Source organism: Neofelis nebulosa, chromosome 3 (genome assembly GCF_028018385.1).
Source record: "Neofelis nebulosa isolate mNeoNeb1 chromosome 3, mNeoNeb1.pri, whole genome shotgun sequence".
NCBI classification, from domain to species: Eukaryota; Metazoa; Chordata; class Mammalia; order Carnivora; family Felidae; genus Neofelis; species Neofelis nebulosa.
Window position 1 is genome coordinate 41,010,061 of NC_080784.1, and position 25,623 is coordinate 41,035,683.

The 25,623-nt window shown below is 39.9% G+C and overlaps 1 protein-coding gene across 4 annotated transcripts in view; it reads left to right on the forward strand.

The window, feature by feature from the left end:
* Positions 1–583: 583 nt before the first annotated feature.
* INTS10 (integrator complex subunit 10) overlaps positions 584–25,623 on the forward strand; it is a 33,087-nt gene continuing 8,047 nt past the window's right edge. The window contains exons 1-14 of one of the 4 annotated variants that reach the window (XM_058720471.1): positions 584–795; positions 1,355–1,422; positions 2,644–2,747; positions 3,449–3,588; positions 5,551–5,632; positions 6,132–6,272; positions 6,700–6,871; positions 7,557–7,726; positions 8,514–8,647; positions 13,862–14,015; positions 15,823–15,905; positions 16,972–17,124; positions 20,107–20,215; positions 25,315–25,394. In XM_058720471.1, coding sequence (XP_058576454.1) covers positions 667–795; positions 1,355–1,422; positions 2,644–2,747; positions 3,449–3,588; positions 5,551–5,632; positions 6,132–6,272; positions 6,700–6,871; positions 7,557–7,726; positions 8,514–8,647; positions 13,862–14,015; positions 15,823–15,905; positions 16,972–17,124; positions 20,107–20,215; positions 25,315–25,394 — 1,719 coding nt within the window. In that variant the 5' untranslated portion in view covers positions 584–666. The other 3 variants (XM_058720472.1, XM_058720473.1, XM_058720474.1) reach the window with 3 other exon arrangements.

Below are 25,623 nucleotides of genomic sequence, written 5' to 3' on the forward strand. Positions count from 1 at the left end.
GTGGACATACTTTGAAAAGATAAAATGCACCAGAGCGATCTCTAGGCATTACCATGCCTCTCTGACCTTGGACGCTAGTCTGGCCTCAGACTTTTTCTGGTAAACTTAAAGCCGGGCAATGAGCCAGGGGCAGGTTCCTCAACTCTGCCCTGGCCAAGGGAGCTCCCCGCGCGCTCTTTCCCGCCGCCTTCTAGGCCCCCCTCTGCCTGTTCCTCTCAAACTTCTTGTATATAGAAGTTTGTCAGCCAGGTTCGGGTGCCAGACCTCGAGACACCCAGATACCGCCCACCCGCAGGTCTCCGGGAGAGGAACGGAAGAACACCGTGCCTTAACTCAGCAACTAGAGGCTCTAGCGCATGCCCCCTGTTAACAAGAGTCGCGCTAGAGCCCGCAAGCGTGGAAATCCACTTCTCCACATTTTGGAGGTGACCTGGAAAGGTCGGTACCAAAACACTGGGTCCTCAAAGAACGAAGGGGCTAGAAGGTCAATGAGAGCGGACCGGAAGAGGGTGCTCGCAAAACCCGGGAAATTATTCCGGATGCGCCAACCCCGACATGCGCAGAAGCCTCCCCTGCGACGGCGGCGGCGGCGGCGGCGGAGGCGGCGGCGTCTCCAGAGCCGGAAGGTACGGCCTGAGCGGCCGGCTGCCTGACGTCTCCTGGGTCATGTCGGCCCAGGGGGACTGCGAGTTCCTGGTGCAGCGAGCCCGGGAACTGGTGCAGCAGGACCTGTGGGCAGCCAAGGCTTGGCTGATCACAGCCCGCAGCCTCTACCCCGCCGACTTTAACATCCAGGTGAGGTCAGGCCCGTGCGTGCGGCAGCATCCGTGAGGGTGTGAGTGCTTCGCCGCGCCGGGGCTGCCCTGGCCGCGAGCTGCTCCCGCCCGCCTCGGGGGCCGGACCGCCCCGCTCCCTCTCGTCCCACTTCTCTCCACCTCCCTCGCCCTGCTCTCCGACGCCCTCACACGCCTCCTCCCCTTCGAGGCCAGCACCTGGAGACACCGGGGACCCCGCTCGAGGTCGGAGTGACTGGAAGTGTGGGGGTGCTATGCTGCTCGGTGGCCCGAACGGTGGCCTCGGCCTTGGGAGAGGCCTTTCGCTCCCTCGTTCATCATCATGGCAGCCATTTGTTTAGTGCCTGCTACTTTTGAGACATTATTCCCCAATCTTGGGAGCCGAAGGGCCCTAGGGTCGCACTCCTAAGCGCCGTGGCCCTGCGTCACCACGTGATGCTTTACTATCAGGCCCTCCCGAGTTGGGAGTGCCCAAGTGAAGGCCAACTAGCGCTGCGCGCGGTGAGCCAGGACCGGCCCCGGGCGGAGGTTGTGACCTCTGAGTCTGATCTGTGTTGCAGTATGAGATGTACACCATCGAGCGGAATGCAGAGAGGACTGCCACCGCCGGGAGACTGCTGTACGACATGTGAGTGGGGATGCTGGACTTCAAGCTTGCACTGCCCTGGATCTTTCACGGAGGTTTTGTTTGTGTGTGAAAGTGGGAGTTGGGGGAAGATCTTCAAGTTCATCTACGTCTCTGGTATCTAAAGCTTACATAGTCGTGAGTCTAGGCCTTCAATTAACTGCTGACATGCTTTCTGCAGAGAAGTCTTCTGTTTTATTCTTGTTAAAACTTTTCTTTCCATAATTCATTTTATTTTGGAAATAATACATGCTCTTTGCAGAAGTTCAGACAATACTGAAGTATAGAGAATGACAAGTGAAAGTCCCTACAACTCAACCTGAGTTAAGTTTGGGCGTCTCTGTATACATGCATACACAGTACAGAAGACATAAAAGTATTTGTGGGGAAGGGTTACAAAAGTGAGATCATACTACTTATATCATGCTGCAGCTTGCTTTCTTCACCCACTTTAATGGAGGGATGCTTTCTCAGGATGTAGAGCTCTTTTTCATATTTGCATAAGGTTTCGTAACATTGGTGGACATTTAGATACTTTCCAATTATTTGAGATTGTATTCAGTGTCAGTAAGGAATTTTGTACCCATATTGTGGTGTTTTTCTATAGAGTAGATTCTTAAACATTGATTTTCACAGTCAAGGGTATAGTATTTTATATGTTGATACACTACCAAATCACTCTCCAAAAAATACTGTTCCACTTTACATTTCTACCAACAATGTATAAGAGTGCCCATTTTCCCACACATTTGCCAACATTGTATGTATCAGTCTTTCAGATTTTAATTTTTGCCATTGTGATGGAAAGTGGTATGTTGCTTTTTTAAAAAAATTGTGTTCATTGTATTACTAATAAGACTGAGTATCTTTTTAAGTGTTCTCTTTGCATTCTTTCTGTGATTTGCCTTTGCCCACTTTTGGGTAGTTGCTTGTTTTTGGTTTTGGGGTTTTTTTTTTAGTCCCTTTTTCTTGTTGATGTTTACAAATGCTTTATATATTATGGTCGTTTGTCTTTTCACTTACAAAAACTCTAAAGACTGTTGTGATTAACTTCATTTTCCTTAGTTTTTATTTTATATCTTTATTTTGCTTTGTTTTGTTACATCTACATATTTACTTGGAATAAAGAAAAATGTGTTTTTCTCTATATGCTAATCTTATTTTCTTTTTTGAATACTATATAGAATCTGACATTTTAATTTAATGCATTCATTTTAAAAATAGGTTTGTGAATTTCCCAGATCAGCCGGTGGTGTGGAGAGAAATCAGCATTATTACATCAGCATTAAGGAATGATTCACAGGATAAACAAACCCAATTTTTAAGAAGTAAGAATGGAGTGATAACTTATTGGGTGTATAAATTACCATTTCTGGACTACTAAGTTATATATGGTAACTCACATCTGTAGTATTGGTACCCACATGTATATTTTGCTCTTGACAACTGAAGTTTGTACAAATGGTGTCACTTGGTCTCTTGAGCATTTGCTTAGAAACCCATAAGCTTCCTTAAAGGGTGCAAATTTATCAGTTAGCCCAGGGAATTGAATATATTTTTAACAGGTTTTGCAGTGATCAGAAAGCATCTATAGATTAAGCATATCTCCACAAAATGGGAGAGAAACTTTTAGCAATTTATGACCTTTCTTGTTAACCCTCACTTTGTGTTGATTGCTATAGCCAAAGATTTCAAATTCTGGATAAAATAGAAAGTAGGTAGTTAAGGTCATTTCAGCATAAACAAGTGCATCCTCTTTATCTCAGCCAACAGCAAGCACTATTGTGACCCTTCACATAAGCCATTCTTGTCTCCTGGATCCAATAAGGCCTCCAAGGGTTTTAGGGTCATTCAGCAAACATCTGTGTCCATTACCATCGAACCCAAAAGCCTTCTAGGTTGTAGGTGAAACTCAGTTATTCTAAATGTAGTATTTATTGTTCTGTACATGAAAATGCCTTACTTCCATATTAGTTTCAAGATTTTCTTTCTGAAAGAAATTTTTTAAAGTAAAATGTGTTATGTACAGGTTTGTTTGAAACTCTCCCTGGTCGAGTCCAGTGCGAAATGTTACTAAAGGTAACGGAACAATGCTTCAACACATTGGAACGATCAGAAATGTTGCTTCTGCTTTTGAGACGCTTCCCTGAAACAGTGGTACAGCATGGGGTATGATTTGATCATTTCCTTTTTCTTAAGAGAAAATAAAATTGATCAACACATTCATCAGTTGGGTTAAAAGCAATAGTGTGTATTATTTTAGAGCAGAAATTCTGAAGAGCACTAGGTAAGATTGAATATAAGAAATTTTTGTCAGTAAAGCTAAAAGTATGTCACTGTTATCAAACTTTATAAATTTCCAGTAGAAGTTGTCCTGTCGGTGTAAGGAAACAGCCAGCTTTGACAGTGCTGTTTATTTGCAGTCTGTAAAGTACAGTAAAATTATTTTAAAAATCCTACTCCATTGTAGTCAGGAGCATGTTTGAATTTAAATGAGAGCCATAGTCTGTAGTCTTAACAGGCATGTTTTTCATGTACTTTTCCCTCAATTACTTATATCTGTAATAATTATTGAATGCTATTGGCAGGCATTGGTAAGTGTTCAGTATCTCCTGTACTTCCCAGACCCTTTGAGGTAGATAGTATCCGACTGTACAGATGAAGAAACTGAATCTTAAATATGTTAGTAATTTCCATAGCCATCAAATGGAAGAGTCAGGATTCAAATCACTAACTCTTAATTCCAGCTCTGTTGCTTATTCTTTCCCACACCATTTTTCAAGCTTTGGCCCCAGTTAACCTTTTCTGTACCTCCCTATATCAATTGCCTAGGGCTGCTATAACAAAGTACCAGAAAACTGAGTGGCTTAAGACAACAGAAATTTATTCTCTCACAGTTCTGGAAGCTGAAAGTTGAAAAAAGCAAGGTGTGGGCAGGGCCATGCTCCCTATAAAGGCTCTAGGGAAGAATGCTTCCTACTCTTCCTAGCTTCTGGTGGTCACCAGCAGTCTGTCATTTCTTGGCTTGCAGCTACATCATTTCAGTGTCTGCCTCTGTTGTCATATGGCCTCCTTCTCTGTGTGTCTTCCCTGTGTTCCTGTGTCTTCACATGACCTTGTAAAGATTATAGTCATTGGATTTATGGCCTGTCCTAACCTAGTATGCCTTCATCTTAACTAATTGCATCTACAAAGACCTTATTTTTTTTTTATAGCATAAAATATATGTAAGGTCACATGCTGAGTGGAGGTGGACATGAATTTTGGGAGGATGCTATTCAACCCAATACATTCTTTAATCATTACTCAACTTTTAACTGTTTGTATTATATTATCTTTTACATTGTTCTACCCCTACCCCAAGCATCCCCAAGTGACCCCAAGGAGATAACACAGACACCTTGATGGGTTTCGATAAGCTAACTTTCTACTATGCTAGGAAATATATAGTAGAAAGTAATGGAAAGGTGGCCTTAAATGTCAGACAGTTGTGGGACACCTGGGTGCTCATTCCGTTAGGCATCTGACTCTTAATTGTGGCTGGGGTCATGATCTCGTGGTTCTTGTGGGTTTAAGCCCTGCATCAGGCTCTGTGCTGATGATGTGGAGTCTGCTTGGCTTTCTGTCTCTTTCCCTGTCTGCGGCCCTCCCCTGCTCACACTGTTTCTTTATCTCTGTCAAAAATTAAAAAAAAAAGTCAAACAGATGTGTCTAGCCTAGCCTAGGCTGTATGATTGCCTATTTGTGACAACTCTTGAAAGTGATAAGGTTTGCCAACATAATACATTTTGATGCAGAGAATAGTTTCTATGTTTGGTACAAAATCTATTATTCTAATCAGTTCCAACCCTTCCTTTAAGTTTCTGTAGATATTTAATTTTCATTTTAATTTTACTAGTTCAGAGGAGCATAACCAAGACAGAGTAGTTGTTGATCAGGTGAATTTAGGGTTTCCTTCTGGGCTGTGTTGCTGATGTATCCTTTTGTTTTCTAGTCTTTAAAATGAGAATATTTGTTTCCTGGGGAAGTTTGCATATACAGACTGTGGTAAATTTTAAAAGCCATTTCTTTATGTAATTCTGACATCTTAAACTGTAACGCATTTAAATGACTAATTGTATTTTGAAACAGGTTGGCCTTGGGGAAGCACTATTAGAGGCTGAAACTATTGAAGAACAAGAATCTCCTGTTAACTGCTTTAGAAAATTATTTGGTAAGAAAAATTGTATTTTGTACTAATTCTTTGCAGTGAGTAGAATATGCTGGAGTAAGTATCATTTTAGGGATAAGGTCATTTCTGGAAAGCAAAAGAACTTTTCATATTATGAAATTTAAATCCTGGTTTATTTTTTTAGTCCAGAAAGCATTTTAAACAACTTCTAAATTTTTATTGTCATATTTGATACCTCCAAAAGAATATGTACAACCATATATTCAAGTATGAAGCATAATAATAAACATCTGAATTGTCACTAGTTCAAGAACTAGACCAGTACCCATAATGTAGAATCTGCCTGTGTGTTTCCTTGCTAGCTCCAGCCACTAGTGCCCTGTGCACTGTAAATTTTAAATAAATGTGCCATAAGGGGGTTGTTCCCCTATATATTTTAGGTAATTACATTAAGTGAAGTCTAAAACAAATTCTGTTTTTCTCACAATTGTAGGGTAGACAGACAACTTCATCGTTTTTTCTTATTTTTCTCCTTCAACAGTTTGTGATGTTCTTCCACTAATAATTAACAACCATGATGTTCGATTGCCTGCCAATTTATTATATAAGTACTTGAACAAAGCAGCTGAATTTTATATCAATTACGTCACTAGGTCTACTCAAATAGAGAGTCAGCACCAAGGTAAGTGAAAATATCCTGCAGTTTTATTTATACAGACTTTAGTAAATTGCAAACTCAGAAATCCCTCATCATTCTGATTATTCTCTGGATACACACCAGTTTGATAGTGTTTCTAAAAGATGGTTCCTGGAAAAAAAATACTACAGGTAAGAGATAAAACTTTTCTGGAACCAGTTTTACCATTTGACTGAAACAGTCAACTTGCTGAACTATGATGTGAGTGCACCAAGCTTCATACGTGTACCACAGCTCAAAAGTCATTTTCTGCTATACCCGTGGCCAGTTGTGGGTCTTTAAACAAAGCACATAATGTGTTTGTATTCTGTGCTCTTGTCCTTTGAATGGGGATTCTTTTTCTTTCTCTGTCAGGTATCACATACATAGTAAGTAGTAAAATTAATTGTAGACTACTCTTCTCATTTCTCAGGTGCCCAAGAATCATCTGATTTAATGTCACCTAGCAAACGGAGCTCTCAGAAGTACATAATAGAAGGGCTGACTGAAAAATCATCCCAGATTGTGGACCCTTGGGAGAGGTTGTTTAAGATTTTAAATGTTGTTGGAATGAGATGTGAATGGCAGATGGATAAAGGAAGACGGTAAAACATTATTCATTTCTAGAATTGCTTAGCAAGTCTTCTGATACCATGTTCTCAAGATCTTAAAAACAAAATCACATTCTTTTTTTTTTTTTTTTTTTTTTTTAAATTTTTTTTTCAACGTTTTTTATTTATTTTTGGGACAGAGAGAGACAGAGCATGAACGGGGGAGGGGCAGAGAGAGAGGGAGACACAGAATCGGAAACAGGCTCCAGGCTCCGAGCCATCAGCCCAGAACCTGACGCGGGGCTCGAACTCACGGACTGCGAGATCGTGACCTGGCTGAAGTCGGACGCTCAACCGACTGCGCCACCCAGGCGCCCCAAAATCACATTCTTAAAAAGCGTATAATGCATAGGTATACTTTTGTTTGGGCAAATTCTGTAACCATGGTATTTATGCAAAAGAGGGTGGTTTTTCACTTTATTAAAAGATTCGCAATGAAAGTGTGAACTCTTAAGAAGATGTTGAGGTTGAAGCATTCCTTCGCATTCAGAGGAAACAATAGCTATTTTGTTGTGTCTGTGTCCTGAAATAGTGATCTGATTATTGCTCTAATTCAGAAGGGGAATTTCAAATGCCTGCTGCTACATTTGGCAAATGTAATGCTTCTGTTAGGGCTTTTCTCTAGACCTTTTGCTGTCAAGCCCAGAGTAATTAATTTTTGTCATCCTTCATCTTTCAGAAGCTATGGTGATATTTTGCATAGAATGAAGGATCTCTGCAGATACATGACCAACTTTGATAATGAAGCTCATGCAAAATATAAAAACCAAGTGGTTTATTCCACTATGTTGGTCTTCTTTAAGAATGCATTCCAGTATGTCAACAGCATACAACCATCTCTGTTCCAAGGTTGGTTTAAGAATTTTAGAGTCTCCCAAAATACTGACTTTGGCTAGGATGATGAAAGATGAAAATGTTAACCTTAACATTGTTCTTAGATGCAAATAACTGCGGGGTAACACCAGGGCTTTCTTTTAGTTGTTGGTAGTTTTTATGTAAGTATGTTTTCATTTACAGTTTCTATATTAAAGGATATAGTAGTACCGTGAAACTAAATACAGATATTCAGTGCCTCTGTTTTTAAAAAGCAGCAGATGTAGCAAAGTGTTAAAGTAGATTTCACAAAGACTTTGCAGTAGACAGAGATTTTTTAAGTAATATATTTGCATATAAATTCATATAAAACATGAAAAATAGAAAAATAAGAGCATGAAATCACCTACCCATCCAATATAACTACTCTCATTTTTGTGTATTGCCTTATAGCCTTTCATATATTTAGATATTGTTTGGAATTTGTAGCTATAATGTATTGTACATATAATACACTCTTAGTGTTTTTTGCTAATTTTATGATTCATGATAGCTATAAAAAATTTCTAGATAAGTAAGAACAAATAACAAAGAAGGAACTTTGATTTATAATCTGTCATTGAGAGAGAACCTTTATTAACTATTTGGTGTATATCTGTATAGTCTTTTTTCTTATTCTTGCACACTTGTTTGTCTACCTAACTGAGATCACACTGAACATACTTTTTAATGACCTGTATTTACAGCTGAGTAAACTTCTACCTGATATTGTTTTCTTTTCCTTGCCGCATTTTTAAGTGTTGGTGTTTCCCCCCATCCATAGGTCCTAATGCCCCAAGCCAAGTTCCACTGGTTCTTCTTGAGGATGTATCAAATGTGTATGGTGATGTAGAAATTGATCGTAACAAACATATACATAAAAAGAGGAAACTAGCTGAGGGAAGAGAAAAAACCATGGTAATCCTTTCAGATATGATTATTAACAGATTATATGTTTATGGTTTGCTGGAAATGAGTCTTTGTAAAATATAGCTTTGGAGCTGAATTGATAAAGTTGTTGGGGCTTTTCGTCATAATTACCGTATAAATCAGCGGTTCTCAACTAAAGTGATTTTGCCGCCCTCCCCCTCCCCCCCGGACATATGGCAGTGTCTGGGGACATTTTTTTATTTCCACGGCTTGGTGTGGAGGAATTGCTATTAATATCTACCATGTAGAGGCCAGAGATGCCGCTAACCATGCCAGAGTGACCAGGACAGGCCCACGACAAAGAGTTGTCCAGTCCAAAAGGCAAATGTTGAGAAACCCTGGTATAAGTTAATTCTACCTCTTTTGACAGCATGACATCAAATGTAAAAAGCAAAGGCAAATGAACTGCATTGAACGTCTAGACAGAGTGCTATGCTGAGTCCTGGCCTCAGAATGGAAAGTGCTGAGGTGTTCCAGCTAGGAAGTAATCACAACCCAAGGGGACATGTCAGAAAGGTTTCATGAAGGAGGTCAGCATTTGAAATCAGCCTTGAAGGATGTATAGCATTTTGTCATTTGCAATTGGGGGGTGAAATTTGTGAAGAGTAGACAGTTTGCACAAGATGTAAGAGGCCAGAGAATGTGAAGAACCACTGGTCTTCTGATTAGGCCAGGCAGCAGGCCTGGACGGGACAGTGATTTCTAAATTTAATTTTAATGCAGAGGAATCCTTTCAAGAAAAGCTTTAGTGGAGGCCCAGTGGAGATGCTTTAGGTCAGGAGTCAGCGAACTTTCTCTGTAAAGGGCCAGGTAATAAGTAGGTTAGGCTTTAGAGGCTCAGCGGTCTCTGCTGCAGCTAGCTACTCAGCTCTGCTGTTACAATACAAAAAAACAGCGATAGACAATAGTAAACAAATGAAGTGGCCGTGTTCTAATAAAACTTTATTTACTAAAGGAGCATTTGACCTGCAGGTCACAGTTTGCTAATCCCTGCTCCAGGTGAATACCTCAGGGGAGCCCAGAGTTTCACCTACTTCCTGTCCCCTCTCCTCCTTTCAGTCCCCTCACTACTTCTTCAGCCCCTAAGTAACATTTACTAGACCGGGGCATGAGGAGATAATGTGCCTTAAGATCAGTTTAATCTGGGTGCCTGGGTGGCTCAGTTAGTTGAGCGTCTGACTTTAGTTTAGGTCACAATTTCACAGTTTGTGAGTTCGAGCCCCACGTTGGGCTCTGCGCTGACAGAGCCTAGAGCTTGCTTTGGATTCTGTGTCTCCCTTTCTCTCCACCCCTTCTCTGCTCACACTCTGACACTCTCTCTCTCTCAAGAAATTTTTTTTTAATTTTTAAAAAAATGTCAGTTTAATCTGATGTTTTTATAGATTGTATGAGATAGAATGGAGCAGGGAAGACCAAGCCTTCTGAAGGTTTTTAAGGTTATTAAACCTTATGATAAATTCATTTGTTTCCTCCCACAGAAAAATGCACACATTTACTGTTCTACAAATAATTTCAGAGGTTGAGAGATTTCAGGGTTGAAATCCAACCCTGAACCCCATTTTGAGAACTCTGTGCCAATCAGACTTTCCTGGATGCCCTCTGAGTCATGCTTTAAAAAGATTCCTAAGGCTGCTAGGTACCTACTCTATCCTTCTTTGCTGACATTCCCAGGAGGGATAACTCGTTCACTCTCCCTTTTGGTTTCCATGAGTGCGTGGTTTATCTGGGTGTGTCACGTTAAGACCACAGATACCTGCCATGTAATAATAGATTGTAATAATACTGGTTTTAGCTAAAAGCAATGACATGTCCCATATAAATCAGTATAAATAACATGGCTCTCAGTCTGTTTCTCCATCTCCACCACTTCCTCCCTGTCCAAGGCATCCCAGTCTTTCGTATATCATCGGGATCATCCTCTTCCTGCTTGCCCTCTTGCTCCCTGCCATCTCTCTTCTCTACCCAGCAGGCTTAGTGACGTTTTAAAGACATGAAGCAGACATCACTCCTTTTCTTTACCACCTCTAGTGGCTTCCCATCATGCTCAGAATAAAAGCCAAACTCTTCACTTTGGCTTTAAGGCAGTTACTGATCAGGCCTTTGCATCCTCCAGTGCTCTGAGCCCCTTCCTACCCCTGGACCTCTGCCCCTGGGCTGTGCTCTAGGGTTGGAGTACTTCTCTCTGGCAGGCTGTGTGCTAGTCTCTTAGCTGTAAGCCCAGACTTTTGTCCCTCTGCAGCCTCCTTAAACCCTCTGGCCCTCTGGTTCCTCCTGTTCTTCACCTGTCATGTGTCACCTGGCAGGCTCTGCTCTCATACTCTGGCTCTCCAGCCAATCTGTGTTTCCATCTATTTTTGTTTTTACTCTCCTAACTGATTTCTTCCTGGTTTTCATTCTGTGCCACAGTCTGCAGCCCCCCAACCCCCCTCCTTCCCTGCCAGGTCTGTGTGTGCCATCACAGCAGAGGACATATCTGATGGCCCAAAGTTCAGCTTATCAGCTCATCTTGTTGTAGTGTTTTGTTTCTTTTAATAACTGTCAAAAAATTGGGAGATTTCTCACAACAGTATCTGATACACTGGCCCCTAACGCTGGCACATATTTGGAGCAGGGCAGAGGCTGCCCACCTGAGATGGGTGTGCATTCTCCACCCAGCTGAATTCCTTGGCTCACGTGACATGTCAGGTGGCTGGAGCTGGGGGCTGTCCTCTCCCACGGGCAATAAGTTCTCCACCCGCACACATTTGTGTGTGTTCCCTGTAGTCAGGATTCTTTTTTTTTTTATTTTATTTTATTTTTTTTTAATTTTTTTTTTCAACGTTTTTTATTTATTTTTGGGACAGAGAGAGACAGAGCATGAACGGGGGAGGGGCAGAGAGAGAGGGAGACACAGAATCGGAAACAGGCTCCAGGCTCCGAGCCATCAGCCCAGAGCCCGACGCGGGGCTCGAACTCACGGACCGCGAGATCGTGACCTGGCTGAAGTCGGACGCTCAACCGACTGCGCCACCCAGGCACCCCTGTAGTCAGGATTCTTGCTTACAGCATTCCCTCGGAACTTCAGAGGCTACCTTTGCATTTCGAAAGTAATTTCTCTAAATTCTAGAAACTGTTTAGAACTCCATACTATTCCTACCACATCTGAGGTCCCTTCCATAAACTCCCAATCTCATTTTGAGGCAGGAATGTTTTCTCTAAGTTGCAACACCAGTGGCTACCCCATTCATATCAGTGTATCTTATTAGATTGGCAACATGTGGCAAGGAGCTGGACCCTGAAAAAATAAGATGCCTAGCAGGTTTTGATTGTGAAAGGGATGGGGTATGTGTCATTACTGAGGGAGGATAAGAATGTGGCAGCTAGGGGCGCCTGGGTGGCGCAGTCGGTTAAGCGTCCGACTTCAGCCAGGTCACGATCTCGCGGTCCGTGAGTTCGAGCCCCGCGTCAGGCTCTGGGCTGATGGCTCGGAGCCTGGAGCCTGTTTCCAATTCTGTGTCTCCCTCTCTCTCTGCCCCTCCCCCGTTCATGCTCTGTCTCTCTCTGTCCCAAAAATAAATAAAAAACGTTGAAAAAAAAAAAAAAAAAAAAAAAAAGAATGTGGCAGCTAAATAGAGTGGGTAGGGAGGGTCCCCAAGCATCAGGAGTGGCAGGAGGATACTAAGTCTGAGGGGGAGAAAGGTGGGAGGGAAGGACTTGTTTTTTCTGAGATTAGCTTGAGGAATTGAGTTTTTAGCTAAAATATTTGTACATATTTTTAAATGATCTTAGTGATGTAAAAATTTGCAGGGAGAATTTAATTTGGGTCATTAAGTTGGCAAAATAACCTAGATAGAATAAGAGTCAAGAAATTCTCAGCAAAATAAAATTAAATGGAGCTGTTTTACCTTTACTATTTTTTGGCAAAATGTCTAACCATGCTCACTGGCACTTACAACACTTACAACACTTACAACAAGCAATTCTCTGAGACCTCTCTTTTCTTTGGCTAAATATTTCTTGGGATGAAGAACAAGAAACGTAGAACTCTTTTGTAAAATACAGAAGGCATTAATAGATAAGTATTATTGTTAAGCATAAGTAATTCCTGGCCGACACCTTGCATTGGGGGAGCAGAGCCAAAGAGAGGGTTGGCCACAGGAGAAGATATATCTAGGGAACAAAAAAATAAGTAACTCATTTCTCTCAATTCTTAGGGCATTTGGGCTTTAATTTTATTCCACGACATGACAAACTTATTTGGAAGCAAATTGAATGATGTCACATATTGGGGGGGAAAGTAAACTATAAAACAGATGCTACTTAAGCTTTATCTCTGAATATAAAAGTCTGATTTGGGGCTTTTATAACACTGATAATGTTTTTAAACTATTGGAGCTTTACTTGAAAACAACATAAGCTTAGAATTTATCATGAGAAAAACATAAGCTTAGGGGCACCTGAGTGGCTCAGTCGGTTGGGTGTCTGACTTCAGCTCAGGTCATGATCTCACGGTTCGTGGGTTCAAGCCCGGCATCGGGCTCTGTGCTGACAGCTCAGCGCCGGGGGCCTGCTTTGGATTCTGTGTCTCATTCTCTCTCTGCCCCTCCCCCACTTGCGCTCTGTCTCTGTCTCTCAAAAATAAATAAAAATGTAAAAAAAAATTAAAAAAAAATAAGCTTAATTTTTAAGGCAAAAATTGAATGTGTAAGAGTGAAAAGATGGAAAATTTACATTAATTTTTAAAGCTAAATTGTTAAATTCAAAAATTATACTCAGGATAGTATCCTTTGATAAAGTCCATATGGTAATCAGAATTGGTGGCAACAAATATAATAACACACCAGTGCAGCTGACCCTTGAACAAGGGGGTTAGGGGCGCCAGCCCTATGCGCCCTACACAGTCACAGATCTGTGTATAACTTTTGACTCCCCCCAAAACTTAACTACTAACAGCCTACTATTGACCAGAAGCCTTACCAACAACATAAGTAGTTGGTTATTCTGTATTTGTTATGTGTTATGTATTATATACTGTATTCTTACAATAAAGTAAGCTGGAGAAAAAAATGTTATTAAGGAAATCATGAGGAGAAAAAACATTTACACTGCTGTACTGTAAAAAAATCTGTGTATAAATGGATCTGTGTCATTCAAACCCATGCTGTTGAAGGGTCACGCATACATAACTGTAAGTTAGTCCTATTCTTCACCTTCTCTAAACAGAGTTCGGATGATGAAGACTGTTCGGCAAAAGGAAGGAATCGTCACATTGTAGTCAATAAAGCAGAGCTTGCTAACTCCATTGAAGTGCTAGAAAGCTTTAAGCTGGCCAGGGAGAGCTGGGAGTTGCTCTACTCCCTAGAATTCCTTGACAAGGGTAAGAACATGCTGTTGTATTGGTGCTGTTTAATTTTTATATAAGGTTAGTGTGCTAATAAAAACACTATTCTGCTTGAAATAAGACATGGCTAACTAAATTGATTACAGTAGTTGACATGTTTTATAGGATTCTTTTTGAGTAGGACATCTAATCAGTTATTGATCAAATAACCATTTACCTCTTAGCTTTTACTATGAGTGGTTTTTTTTTAAAGTTTACTTATTTTGAGAGAGAAAGAGAGCCTGTGAACACGCAGGGGAGGGGCACAGAGAGAGAGAGAGAGAGAGGAATCCCAAGCAGGTTCCGTGCAGTTAGGGTAGAGCCCTGTGAGGGGCTCGAACTCCGGAACCGTGAGATCATGACCTGAACCAAAATCAAGAGCCAGAGGCTTAACTGACTGAGCCACCCAGGTGCCCCTACTCTGAGTATAATTATAATTAGGGTTGGGGTGGAGTGTCAGGGAGAGCTTTAGGTCTTTTAACATTTGTATTGCTGGCCTCTTTTTCTTGCTGGGTTTGTTTGTTTTGTGCTTTTGGTTCTTCTGACCTACTGCCTTGTATCTTCCTTATGTAGTGTAGCCAAGCATACAAAAGGTAATACTATTTTTATCTGCATTAACTCTATTACCTGAAAAACTCACACTACAGAAAGCTTGTTTTCCTTTGAGAATAGACCTAAAACTAGGGGAAGTTTTACAGTGATTAAGTATTTCAGGAGCAGTTGGATGGCTCTCAGTCAGTTAAGCCCTGGACTCTTTGATTTATTCCCAGGTCATGATCTCATGGTTCCTGAGTTCAAGCCCCAAACTGGGCTCTGCACTGACAGTGTGGAGTCTGCTTGGAATTCTCTCACTGTCTCCCTGTCCCTCCCCAATATGTGCATGTGCTCTTTTTCTCTGTGTCAAACAAATAGACATGTTTTTTAAAAAGTATTTCAACATTACTTAGAAATCAGTAGCACTTTGCTAACCAATGTATTTTTACTGTAATTTGGAACCAAGGCTCTTTACTTTCCTTCTGGCCAGTGGACCTTCATCCCTTGGCCCACTTGCATCACATACCTGTACAGAACCCATGATCAGATGTGTCATGTCATTTTCATTTTTTCTGAGTAAATATAGCATCACTTGGTTTCTTCGGTTGCCTCTAGAATTATAGACATGTATGTGACCTTGACCTTTGGAGGGGATTTTTCTTTATTTGTAAATTGACTTTTTAAAAATGAGTAGAACTCTTAGTGTTATATCTTTGTTATCTTAACTGGGTGAAAATAAAACAATACCTTTTTCTGAGGTGAGCAAAGTTATTTACAAGATAAATGAGATAATATGTGAACTGTATTTTGAACAGCTCTTGGGACATTGTATGTGCTTAATAATTGTTGGTGCCTAGTGAAAATACTGCTTGTGTATTATATTCTAACTTCACTGTCTAATTGAAATTATAGACCATTGTTTTTTTGTTTGTTTGTTTATTTTTGAGAGAGAGACAGAACGTGATTGGGGGAGGGACAAAGAGAGAGTGGGACACAGAATCTGAAGCAGGCTCCAGGCTCTGAGCTGTCAGCACAGAGCCCGAGGAGCAGCTTGAACTCACCAGCTGTAAGATCATGACTTGAGGGGAAGTCAGAAGCTCAACTGACTGAGCCACTCAGGCACCCGAAATTCTAGACCATTGTTTTAGAAATCGAAGTCTATAGTTGCTATCCATTTTTTGGTAGTTTTTCTCTGTTGTTTTGCTGGGTTTGTTTTGTTTTCTGCTTCTCTGTTAACATGTTTTTGGTAAATTTGCTTCTGAATTCTCAGAATTTACAAGAATTTGTTTGGCATGGAAGACAGATACTTGGCTTTGGTTAAGAATCTTCCTCACTGATATGATCATCTATCAGGTAATGTAATGTATGATTTAAGTTCCTGTGTTTGTGTAGAATGACTATTACTGTGAACCGACTGTAGCATGCAAGGTGTGCGTGTTTCTTCTGTGGACTAGTCATGCTCTGAAGACATGTTGTGTCTTTCATTTCAAAATAACCCCAAAATGACAAGGCTGCATCTTCTGTGTTACTTTTGTGATGTCCAGCCACACCCCTCTGTAAAAGTAAGATTTTTACTTTTCAATAAAAAATGAATACTTCCCACCCCTCCTTGTCTGCACTGTGATGGAGGCCTTCTGCCTGGCTCTCCTTATGCCTGGAAGGGAGAGAGCAAATTCCCTATGGGGGTACAGAGCTCCCAGCCTCCATTGTTGAAATGGACAGGGTGCTGCTTCCATCCTACGTAAAGGAGAGATGGTATTAGTAGTAAAATATTTATAAGAAATGGTATATCCAAAATGTACGTTATCCAAAAGTTGGTGTTATTTTATTTAGTATTAAGAATTAAGACCAAGGGTGCCTGGCTGACCCAGTCAGTAGAGCATGTGATTCTGGATCTTGGAGTCATGAGTTCAATCCCCACTTTGAGTGTAGAGGGTACTAAAAAATCATTAAATAAACTGAAAGCAGTGGGCGGTGGGGAGGCACCTGGGTGGCTCGGTTGGTTAAGGGTCCGACTTTGGCTCGGGTCATGATCTCATGGTTTGTGAATTCAAGCCCCGCGTCGGGCTCTGTGCTGGCAGCTCGGAACCTGGAGTCTGCTTCAGATTCTGTGTCTCCCTCTCTCTGCCCCTCCCCTGCTCACGCACTATCTCGCTCTCTCAAAATAAATAAACATAAAAAAAAAAAAAAGGAATTAAGACCAGAGAGAAAACTCTTTGTATGTGTAAAGTACCTCCATTGAGAACCCCCCATCTTTCTTTAAGTAAGTTGGTTTGATTATTGCTAAGTCTCCTCTTTCCTTCTCTGATGATCAAGCAGAGCTACCTTATTTGGAGTTGCTTGCTGCTTGCTTAATTAACTCTGGAGATTTATTTAAATGGCAGTGTTTTTCACCTCCTTGCTGTTATGTCTTTTTTAGGGTCAATATAAAAAAGCAATAGCCAGCCTGCATCATTTAGCAGCTCTCCAGGGATCACTTCCTCAGCCACAGATCACGGGACAGGGGACCCTGGAGCATCAGCGAGCACTCATCCAGCTAGCAACTTGCCACTTCGCTCTAGGAGAGTACAGAGTGAGTAGTGTGTGCCTTGCACGGGGACCCTCATTCACTAAGCTTCCCTGGGGCTTCCTCTTTTTCCTATAGTGGGCTTTTAATACAGCGCATGTTTATTTGAAAAAGGGTCTTTCTGCCTAGATTTTAATCAACTAATCTGCTGATGAAAATCTTGATGATTTTGTTTTACTCCGTTTTCTGTTTACTTACAGCTTTCCTGAAATAGACTTCAGTACTTTTCAGATTCCATTTTATTGGAGGATGATTTTTTTTTTCTTTACTTTCTTATCTGGATTCCCTTTAGAGCAGAATCAGTCCTATTGTACTTGGACAGAAGAGGCATATACTAAGTGGGAAAGGGAGGATTTCCATAGCTTATCTGAGCCTCAGATTTGCTTTTTACATGATGATTATACCTCATGGGGTATTCCAGGTCTGTTTCCTTTATGATTGTGAGCCCCTGCTACCACAGGGTGGGGACCCTGTTCTTTACATTTAAGTCCCTCATAACACCTGCCACAGTGGTTTGCACAGCTTTGATACTTAATAAATGTTTGAATTGAGTGATAAGCACATTCTTTATATAAACATGGGTACTGTATAAATTCAGGACCACAACTTAACACACAAACTCTGATTTCTTCTCATCTCTCTATATGTTAAGTTGATTACTTTGTGATTAGTAACCCCAAATTAGGTTTTTAAACTTAAACTTTGAAACACAATTTATAATTCATCATGTAGGAAGAAACAATTAGTATGTAAAGTATGTGCATTGAAAATTGAAAATACTTTTCTGCCATCATTTATGTAATTATTAGGTACCTAATTGTAAGTTTTAGTAAATTCCTTCTAAGAATTTAAAATAAAACATATTATTTACTCACATAGATATTCATATATTATACAGAATTAGACAGTTACACAAGGCACTGCTGTTCAGCATTGTATTAGGGAATATAAAACGGGTAGATTTAAGTAAGGTAGGCAAATTCATTCTCTTTGAGGACTTCCATTAAAGCTGATCGCAGTTAGGCCTACCTCTTTGGTTTATAACTTATTCCTGAATCCCAGCTGCCTTCAGCTGTCTGTCTTCAGCTCAGACCCATCACATCCAGATGTGAGTTTCCCTCGTTCTCTGGCCCGTAGATGCGAAACTCTCAAATCAAGTGGTTGCCTCTCACTCTAGCTAATCTTTTTGATTCTTCCAGTATGAAGCTAATGTCTTTGGTGTAGTGCCTTTTATTTCCTTTGCTACCATCCTAATCAATGGCTCTGAACTGAGTTTTTTGCCTGTAATTTTTTTTTATCTCTAAGTTACGGTCATTGCTTCCTATTGCTGTCATCATTCCACTTACTTGAAATATTGACTTCCAAAGTGCCCGGAGTTGAGCCACGTGCTGGGGTGGAAAATATAAGCAGAGTGTGGGGAATGTGGGATCCCTGCATTCAGGACATATAATTTGAGTTACAGAGAAAAGTGCAAGTGTTTATATAAGACAGTTAAAAGTCAGATATTAAGTGGTGTGCCCCTGACATATGCACAGTAGGCATTCAGGGAAGGGAGTTTTCACCAGGGTCCATGTAGTCAAGGAGGGATTTACAAAAAAGATTGGCTGGAGGTGGGCATTGAAGGATGGTAGCATATGTCTCTGGAGTACACATCCTGGCCTTCCCACTTGCCAGCTCTGTAACCTGGGCCAAGTTACCTCACCAAGCTTTCTAATTCCAGTGTTCAAGTTTTTAACTACCGAGCTGTTGAGCTCTTGAAGCTAGAGCTTCACACCCTTGTGGCCATGGGTGAGTTCTGGATGTGCCAAGATACTGACCCTTTTAGTTAGTGGCTTAAGGCAGCTGGAGCCTCCAGGTTAGTACTGCCAGCTCTGAGCAGCCTTACAGATATTTTCTGAATGTGCCAAGACATGAAAAAGGTTAAGAGGCATGGGTTTAACACTGCACTTCCTCATCTGTAGAATGAGGATAATGAGAGGTTGTGCCTGACACATAGAATATGCTCCCTAAATGGAATCTAGTTGTTAACATTAGAATTGGACAGGTAGACCGTAGGTGATGGCTTACTGTCTGTGGATGGAGACCAGCCTGCTCAGTGTGGCACTTGAGGCTTCCCTCAGCACCAGTGCAGCTTCTGACCAGTTTTGTGTATTTCCTAAACCACACCCTCCTTTTACTTAAACAATACCCAGCCCTTCCCCACATCTTTCTCTCCTCTGAAACTGCTTTTTTCTCTTTTCCACATTTCAAATCATTGCCCCCCTTTAAGACTTGGTGAAGGTAACCTTCCTACATAAACTGTTTCCAGCTAGTTTAGCTTGTATATATTTCTCCTTCATTTTAAATTATGCTCTAGATCATACCATTTAATCCACTACTCTGTGTCCCATTTTGTTGACTTTTCTCTTCATTGAGGTAGTAAATGTCTTTAAGACTGGGATATTCTTCCTTTGGATGCCACTGTGCTGTTAAACACATAGGTAGTTTAGGTAATACTTGACTAATTTTTAATTTTTGTTCTTTTGTTTTACCAGCAAAGAAGGAGTTATTCCCTCAAAAGTCTAGTACCTATATTTAATCTTACTTTTTCTACGTTTGCTGTTGAGAAAACAGTGATGGTCCCATAAATAGTCTTGAGGGGTGCCTGGGTTGCTCAGTCAGTTAAGCGTCTGACTTCAGCTCAGGTCATGATCTTGTGGTTTGTGAGTTCGAACTCTGCATCAGGCTCTGTGCTGACAGCTCAGAGCCTGGAGCCTGCTTCAGATTCTGTCTCTGTCTCTGTCTCTGACCCTGCCCCACTTGTGCTCTTTCTCTCTCTCAGAAATAAAAATAAAACTTTAAAAAAAAATTTAAAAATTTGAGGCCGCACCGTAGACCTACATGTACACACGTTGCCCTGTTGTATGCTATAAGTGTGTTAGTTGTTATGTTGATTTACTTCCGGTGAGAAAATTTCAGATTAGTACCTTTTCATCTGATCTTCTTTAGATGACATGTGAAAAAGTCCTTGATTTGATGTGCTACATGGTACTCCCCATTCAAGATGGAGGCAAATCACAGGAAGAACCCTCAAAAATAAAGCCCAAATTTAGAAAAGGTACAGTGACAAGTTTTATTCTTATTTTGTAAAAATGGCTTTACCCAAGGCTGGAAAATTCTTTACAATTCCTGATGAGATGATACATGATCTGCAGGGTTTGACAGACTATATAAAAAGTTAATCCCTTGCCAAGCTTGTCCTTGGCACTGATTTCATAAGCAGCTGCAAATCTTTCTTCCAAAATTCTCTTCACTTCCTGAGTTTGTTGTCTCTGAAGAATATCTGATAATTCCTTTTCCTATCTTTATCAATTCTCGGAAAATTTGCAGATGATTCGTTAAGAAGTGTTTCCTGGCATATCGCTTGTAGGCTATTTTGAGCTTCACCTCAAGTAGCACATTGATTGTAAAACTATATAAATTTAGTTGTAATACTTAGAAATTAGAAAAAGAGGGGCGCTTGGGTGGCTCAGACAGTTAAGCGTCCAACTCTTGATTTAGGCTCAGGTCATAATCTTACCGTTTGTGAGTTAGAGCCCCGCATCAGGTTCTGCACTGACAGAACAGAGCCTGCTTGGGATTCTCTCTCTCTGCCCCTCCCCCACTTGTGTTCTCATTCTCTCTCATTCTCTCTCTCTCTCTCTCTCTCAAAAATAAATAAACTTAAATAAAAAAAAGAAGTTAGAAAAAGATAAGCAAGTTAAACCCAAAGAAAATAGAAGACAGGAAATAATTTTAGTGGTAGAAATCAATGTAATAGAAAATGAAATAGAGGAAATTAATGAAGCTAAAAGTTGGGTTTTTTGAAAAAAAAATAAAATTGATAAACTCCTAACAAGATTGATCAGGAAGAAAGCACAAATTACCAATAGCAGGAATGTCACTACAGATCCTACTGAAATCAAAAGGACACTAGGAGAATAAATTATTAATGACTTTATGCCAATAAATTCAACAACTTAATGAAATGGAAAAATTCCTTGAAAAACACAACTAATCAAAACTGACACAGATCAAATAGAAAATATAAATGTTCCTACATCTATCAAAGAAATTATATTTGTTATCAAAAACCTTCCCACAAGACTGCAGATCTGAATGGCTTCACTGATGAATTGGCTTTACTGATGAATTCTGTCAAGCACTTAGGAAGAAGTAACACCAATCTTACACATACTCTTTGAGAAAATAGAGTAAAAGAGAACACTTCCCAATTCAGTTTTTAAGGCCAACATAACCCTAACAGCAAAATCGTGTAAGAGCATTACCAGAAGAGAACATTAAAGGCCAGTATCCATCATAAACATAGATTCTAAAATCCTCAAAGTCTTAGCAAATAGAATACAGCAGTATATAAGAAGGGTAATACATATCCAAGTATACTGGGAATGCAAAAGTGGTTTAACATAGGAAAATCAGTCCCTGTAATATTACCACTTTAATATATTAAAGGAGAAAAATCATAATTTTCTTAATAGATGCAAATAGAAATGCATCTATATGCATTTATGCAGTTATGTTTGCATTTATTCATAATTATTAAAAAATCTTAGCAAACTAGAAACATGTTCCTCAACATCGTACTTAACTATAAAATATCAAATGCTTTCCCCAAGATCAGCAACAATTTAATAAGAGTATCTATCTCCTCTTACCACTTCAATTAAACATACTAGAGATTCTAGCCAGTACAATAGGCAGAAAAGGAAAGGTATAAAGGTTGAAAAATAGTTATCTTCATTCACAGATATGACTGCCTTTATTTGCAGCAACGTATGTGGCTATGTTAGAAAAACCTAAGGAGGGTGCCTGGGTGGCTCAGTCAGTTAAGTGTCTGACTCTAGATTTCGGCTCAGGTCGTGATCTTAAGTTGGTGAGACTGAGCCCTGAATCAGGCCCTGCACTAATAGCGCAGAGCCTGCTTGGGATTCTGTCTCTCCCTCTCTGCCACTCTCCTACTCACGTGTGTGATCTCTCTCTCTCTCTCCCTCTCTCTCTCTCTCTCTCTCTCTCTCTCTCTCCCTCTCTCTCTCTCCCTCTCTCTCTCTCTCCCTCTCCCTCTCTCTTTCTCTCTCTCACTCTCTCAAAATAGCTAAAGTTAAAACAAAAAAAAAAAAAAAGAAAGAAAAGAAAAGTCTAAGGAATCTCCAAATAGAATAATATCAAAAAACATAAAATACTTAGGGATAAATGTATTGAAAAGTATGCAAAATCATGTTCATAGATCAGAAGACTCCAATGTTTTAGGGTTCTGGTCCTCCTCAAATGTGTGTACAGATTCAATGCAATCCCAATTAAAATACCATCAGACTTTTTTTTTTTTTTTTTCTTTATTTTGAGAGAAGGGGAGGGGCAGAGAGAGAGAGAATTCCAAGTAGGCTCTGCACTGTTAGCACAGAGCCTGACACGGGGCTTGAACTTAAGAACCATGAGATCATGACCTGAGCCAAAACCAAGAGCTAGATGCTCAACTGACTGAGCCACCTAGGTGCCCCCAGACAAGCTTGATTCTAAAATCTATATAGAAGTGCAACCTAGAATAGCCAAAACAGTTTTGAAAAAGACTAACAAAACTGGGCAACTTACCCTACCTGATAGCAAGACTTTTTTTTTTTTAACGTTTATTTATTTTTGAGAGAGAGAAAGAGTGCGAGCAAGAGAGGGGCAGAGAGAGGGAGACACGGAATGCAAAGCAGGCCCCAGGCTCTGAGCTGTCAGCACAGAGCCCAATGTGGGGCTCAAATTCATGAGCTGTGAGATCATGACCTGAGCTAAAGTCAGCCACTCAACTGACTGAGCCACCCAGGCTCCCCCTGATAGCAAGACTTTTAAGTAAAGCTACAGTTATCCAAACAGTATGGGCAGAAGAATGGAGAACCCAGAGAGACCCACACAAATATGGTCAGGTGATTTTTAGTGAAGACACCAGAGTAATTCTTTGGAGAAAGGAAAGCTGAGATGGGGCTGAGACTAAATGGAAAAGTTAAAACGATAACATTTTTTATAAGAAAAGGTCTTTGCGACTAGTAGGTAGATTTATTAAGACACTAAAAATTTCCTAGAAGACAAAAGCATGACAGTTTTGATCATTATTGAAGCTCTCTAAGGTACTTGGGAGACTTAAAAAAAAAGAAAGAAAGAAATAGCCCAGACCCCTTGAAAATTAAGTATCTCTGTGAAACAGAAGCAGGTCTAGTGGGTAAGACTGGACCTAGCTGACATCAAGACTTATTTTAAAGCTATAGTAATAAAGATAGTGTAGTATTGGCATAGAGATTGACTGATGGAATAGAGAACCGAGAAGCACGTGGTATTGCAATTAAGTGGAGGAAGAGTGAATTTATCTAATCAGTGGTGCTGGGATAATTGATCCAAATGTAAAAACAACAGAAATGTGATCCCTCCTTCACACTACACAAAAATTCTTTAAATTTTAAGATTTAAAAATGGAAACTAAAACTTCCAAACTTTTAGAAGAAAATACAGAAAAGATTCTTTGTGCCTTCTAGGTGGAGAAGGATTTAGGCTACAGAAAGCATACAACATAAATTTAGTCCCAGTAAAATTAAAATACCAATGAAAGATAGTGTCATCAAAGTGAAAGGCTAAGCCATGGACTGTAAGAAAATTGTCCAGCACACAGAATCAACAAAAAGTGAGCATCCAGAATTTTGAAACAGCTCCTTCAAACCAGTGAGAAACAACCAACCAACCCTTCACAGAAAAACAGGCAAAGAATACGAACAGATTCACAGAAGCAGAAATCCAAATGGCCACAAACTATTTGAAAAAACGCTCAGAGCCCCTTGGTGGCTCAGTCAGTTAAGCATCCGACCCTTGATTTTGGCTTGGGTCATGATCTTGTGGGTTCATAGGTTCAACTTTAAAAAAAAAAAAAAGAAAACTTTTAACCTATTAGCAATATTTAATCTGAAGTTAAAACAGTAAGCTACCATTTCACACACATCAGAATGCAGGGATTAGAAAGTAGTAACCCTGGTTACCAGGATATGAAGACACACATTGCCTGTCTGCTTCTGGAAGGTATATAAACTCACACCAACACTTTGGAGACCAATTTAGCTGTTGCAATTGAACATCTCATTACCTAGTTGTATACCTCTTCTAGTTAAATTTCTTAAATCAGTGCCTTTCCAACTTGGGTCCTTACCCACTGGGTCATGAATTTCAAACAAATGTTTTCTTTTTTAATGACGTAGAGTCTAATAGTATCATTAAAATGAGTGCATCTCCTGTACAAAGGCTAAATTGAACCCTTTGTTCAATGAACCTTTTGTTTTAGATACATAAACATGTGTAAATATGTGTGCATAACATCTCCATTATTTCTTGCTACTTTTGTCCTCAGGGTAGAGAAGGATTTAGGATATAAAGAGCATACACCATAAAGGAAAGGATTAAGTTGGAAAATTATTGCCTGAAGTTTTTTTTCCACAAGTGCACAAGAAAATGTATATAAGAATGTTTATTTCAGCATTGTTTGTAATAGTGAAAAATTGGATAGCTCAGTGTCCCCCATAAAAGAATGGATAAATGACTTGTGGCATATGTAAATAGCAGAATAATACATAAAGAGTAAAAACTGTCAGCTAGAACTATAGGTATTAGTACCAAAAACCGTTTTCAGAAGGATGCATATAATATGATGCCATTTATATAGTAAACTGAACACTTGCAAAACTTTCTTCTTTGTTGTTGCATAGAAATGAAAAACATCACATTCAGGATAATAGTTACATTAGGGTGATGGAAGAGGACATGGTCTAAAAAGGTACACAGGAGGCTTCAACTGAATTTGTGATATTTTATATAAAATCTTTAAAGCAAAATGTTAACATTTTATAGAGCTGAGTGTTGATCACAGTGGTATTTGTAATATTCTTTATGTAATTTTCTATACATTTGAAATGGTTTTTAAAAAGTATTTAAGCAGGGTTAGGAAAGAAGATTGATAAGTGAAATCCGGAGACCCTTCAAAAAACCAATTTCATCATCACTACATATAATCATGGTTTAACTATATTTGAAGTCATATGACTGTTGCTTATCTTTTTTTTTCTGGAAAAAGTCTTAAACATTTGCTTTTCAAAGCTGTTTTCTTCAATAATAACAAACATATTGTGGACTTTTTATTAGGTTCAGACCTGAAGCTTCTGCCTTGTACCAGTAAGGCCATCATGCCGTACTGCCTGCATTTAATGTTAGCTTGTTTTAAGGTAAGCTGAAAGTTGATTGGCATGAAAGAAATTTAATTTGGAACATTGCTGTGATGATCTAGAGTGACCTGGTGTAGTGGGGAGATTACATGAGCTAGGAATTGACAAATACTAGTTGTGAACTGTACTAGGCACTCATGAGTAGGAGATGACCCCCATCCTTGAGCAGTTTACAAAGAATAGTGGGACAGTTATGCAAATATCCTTGCCCATAGTGATGTTCAGTAAA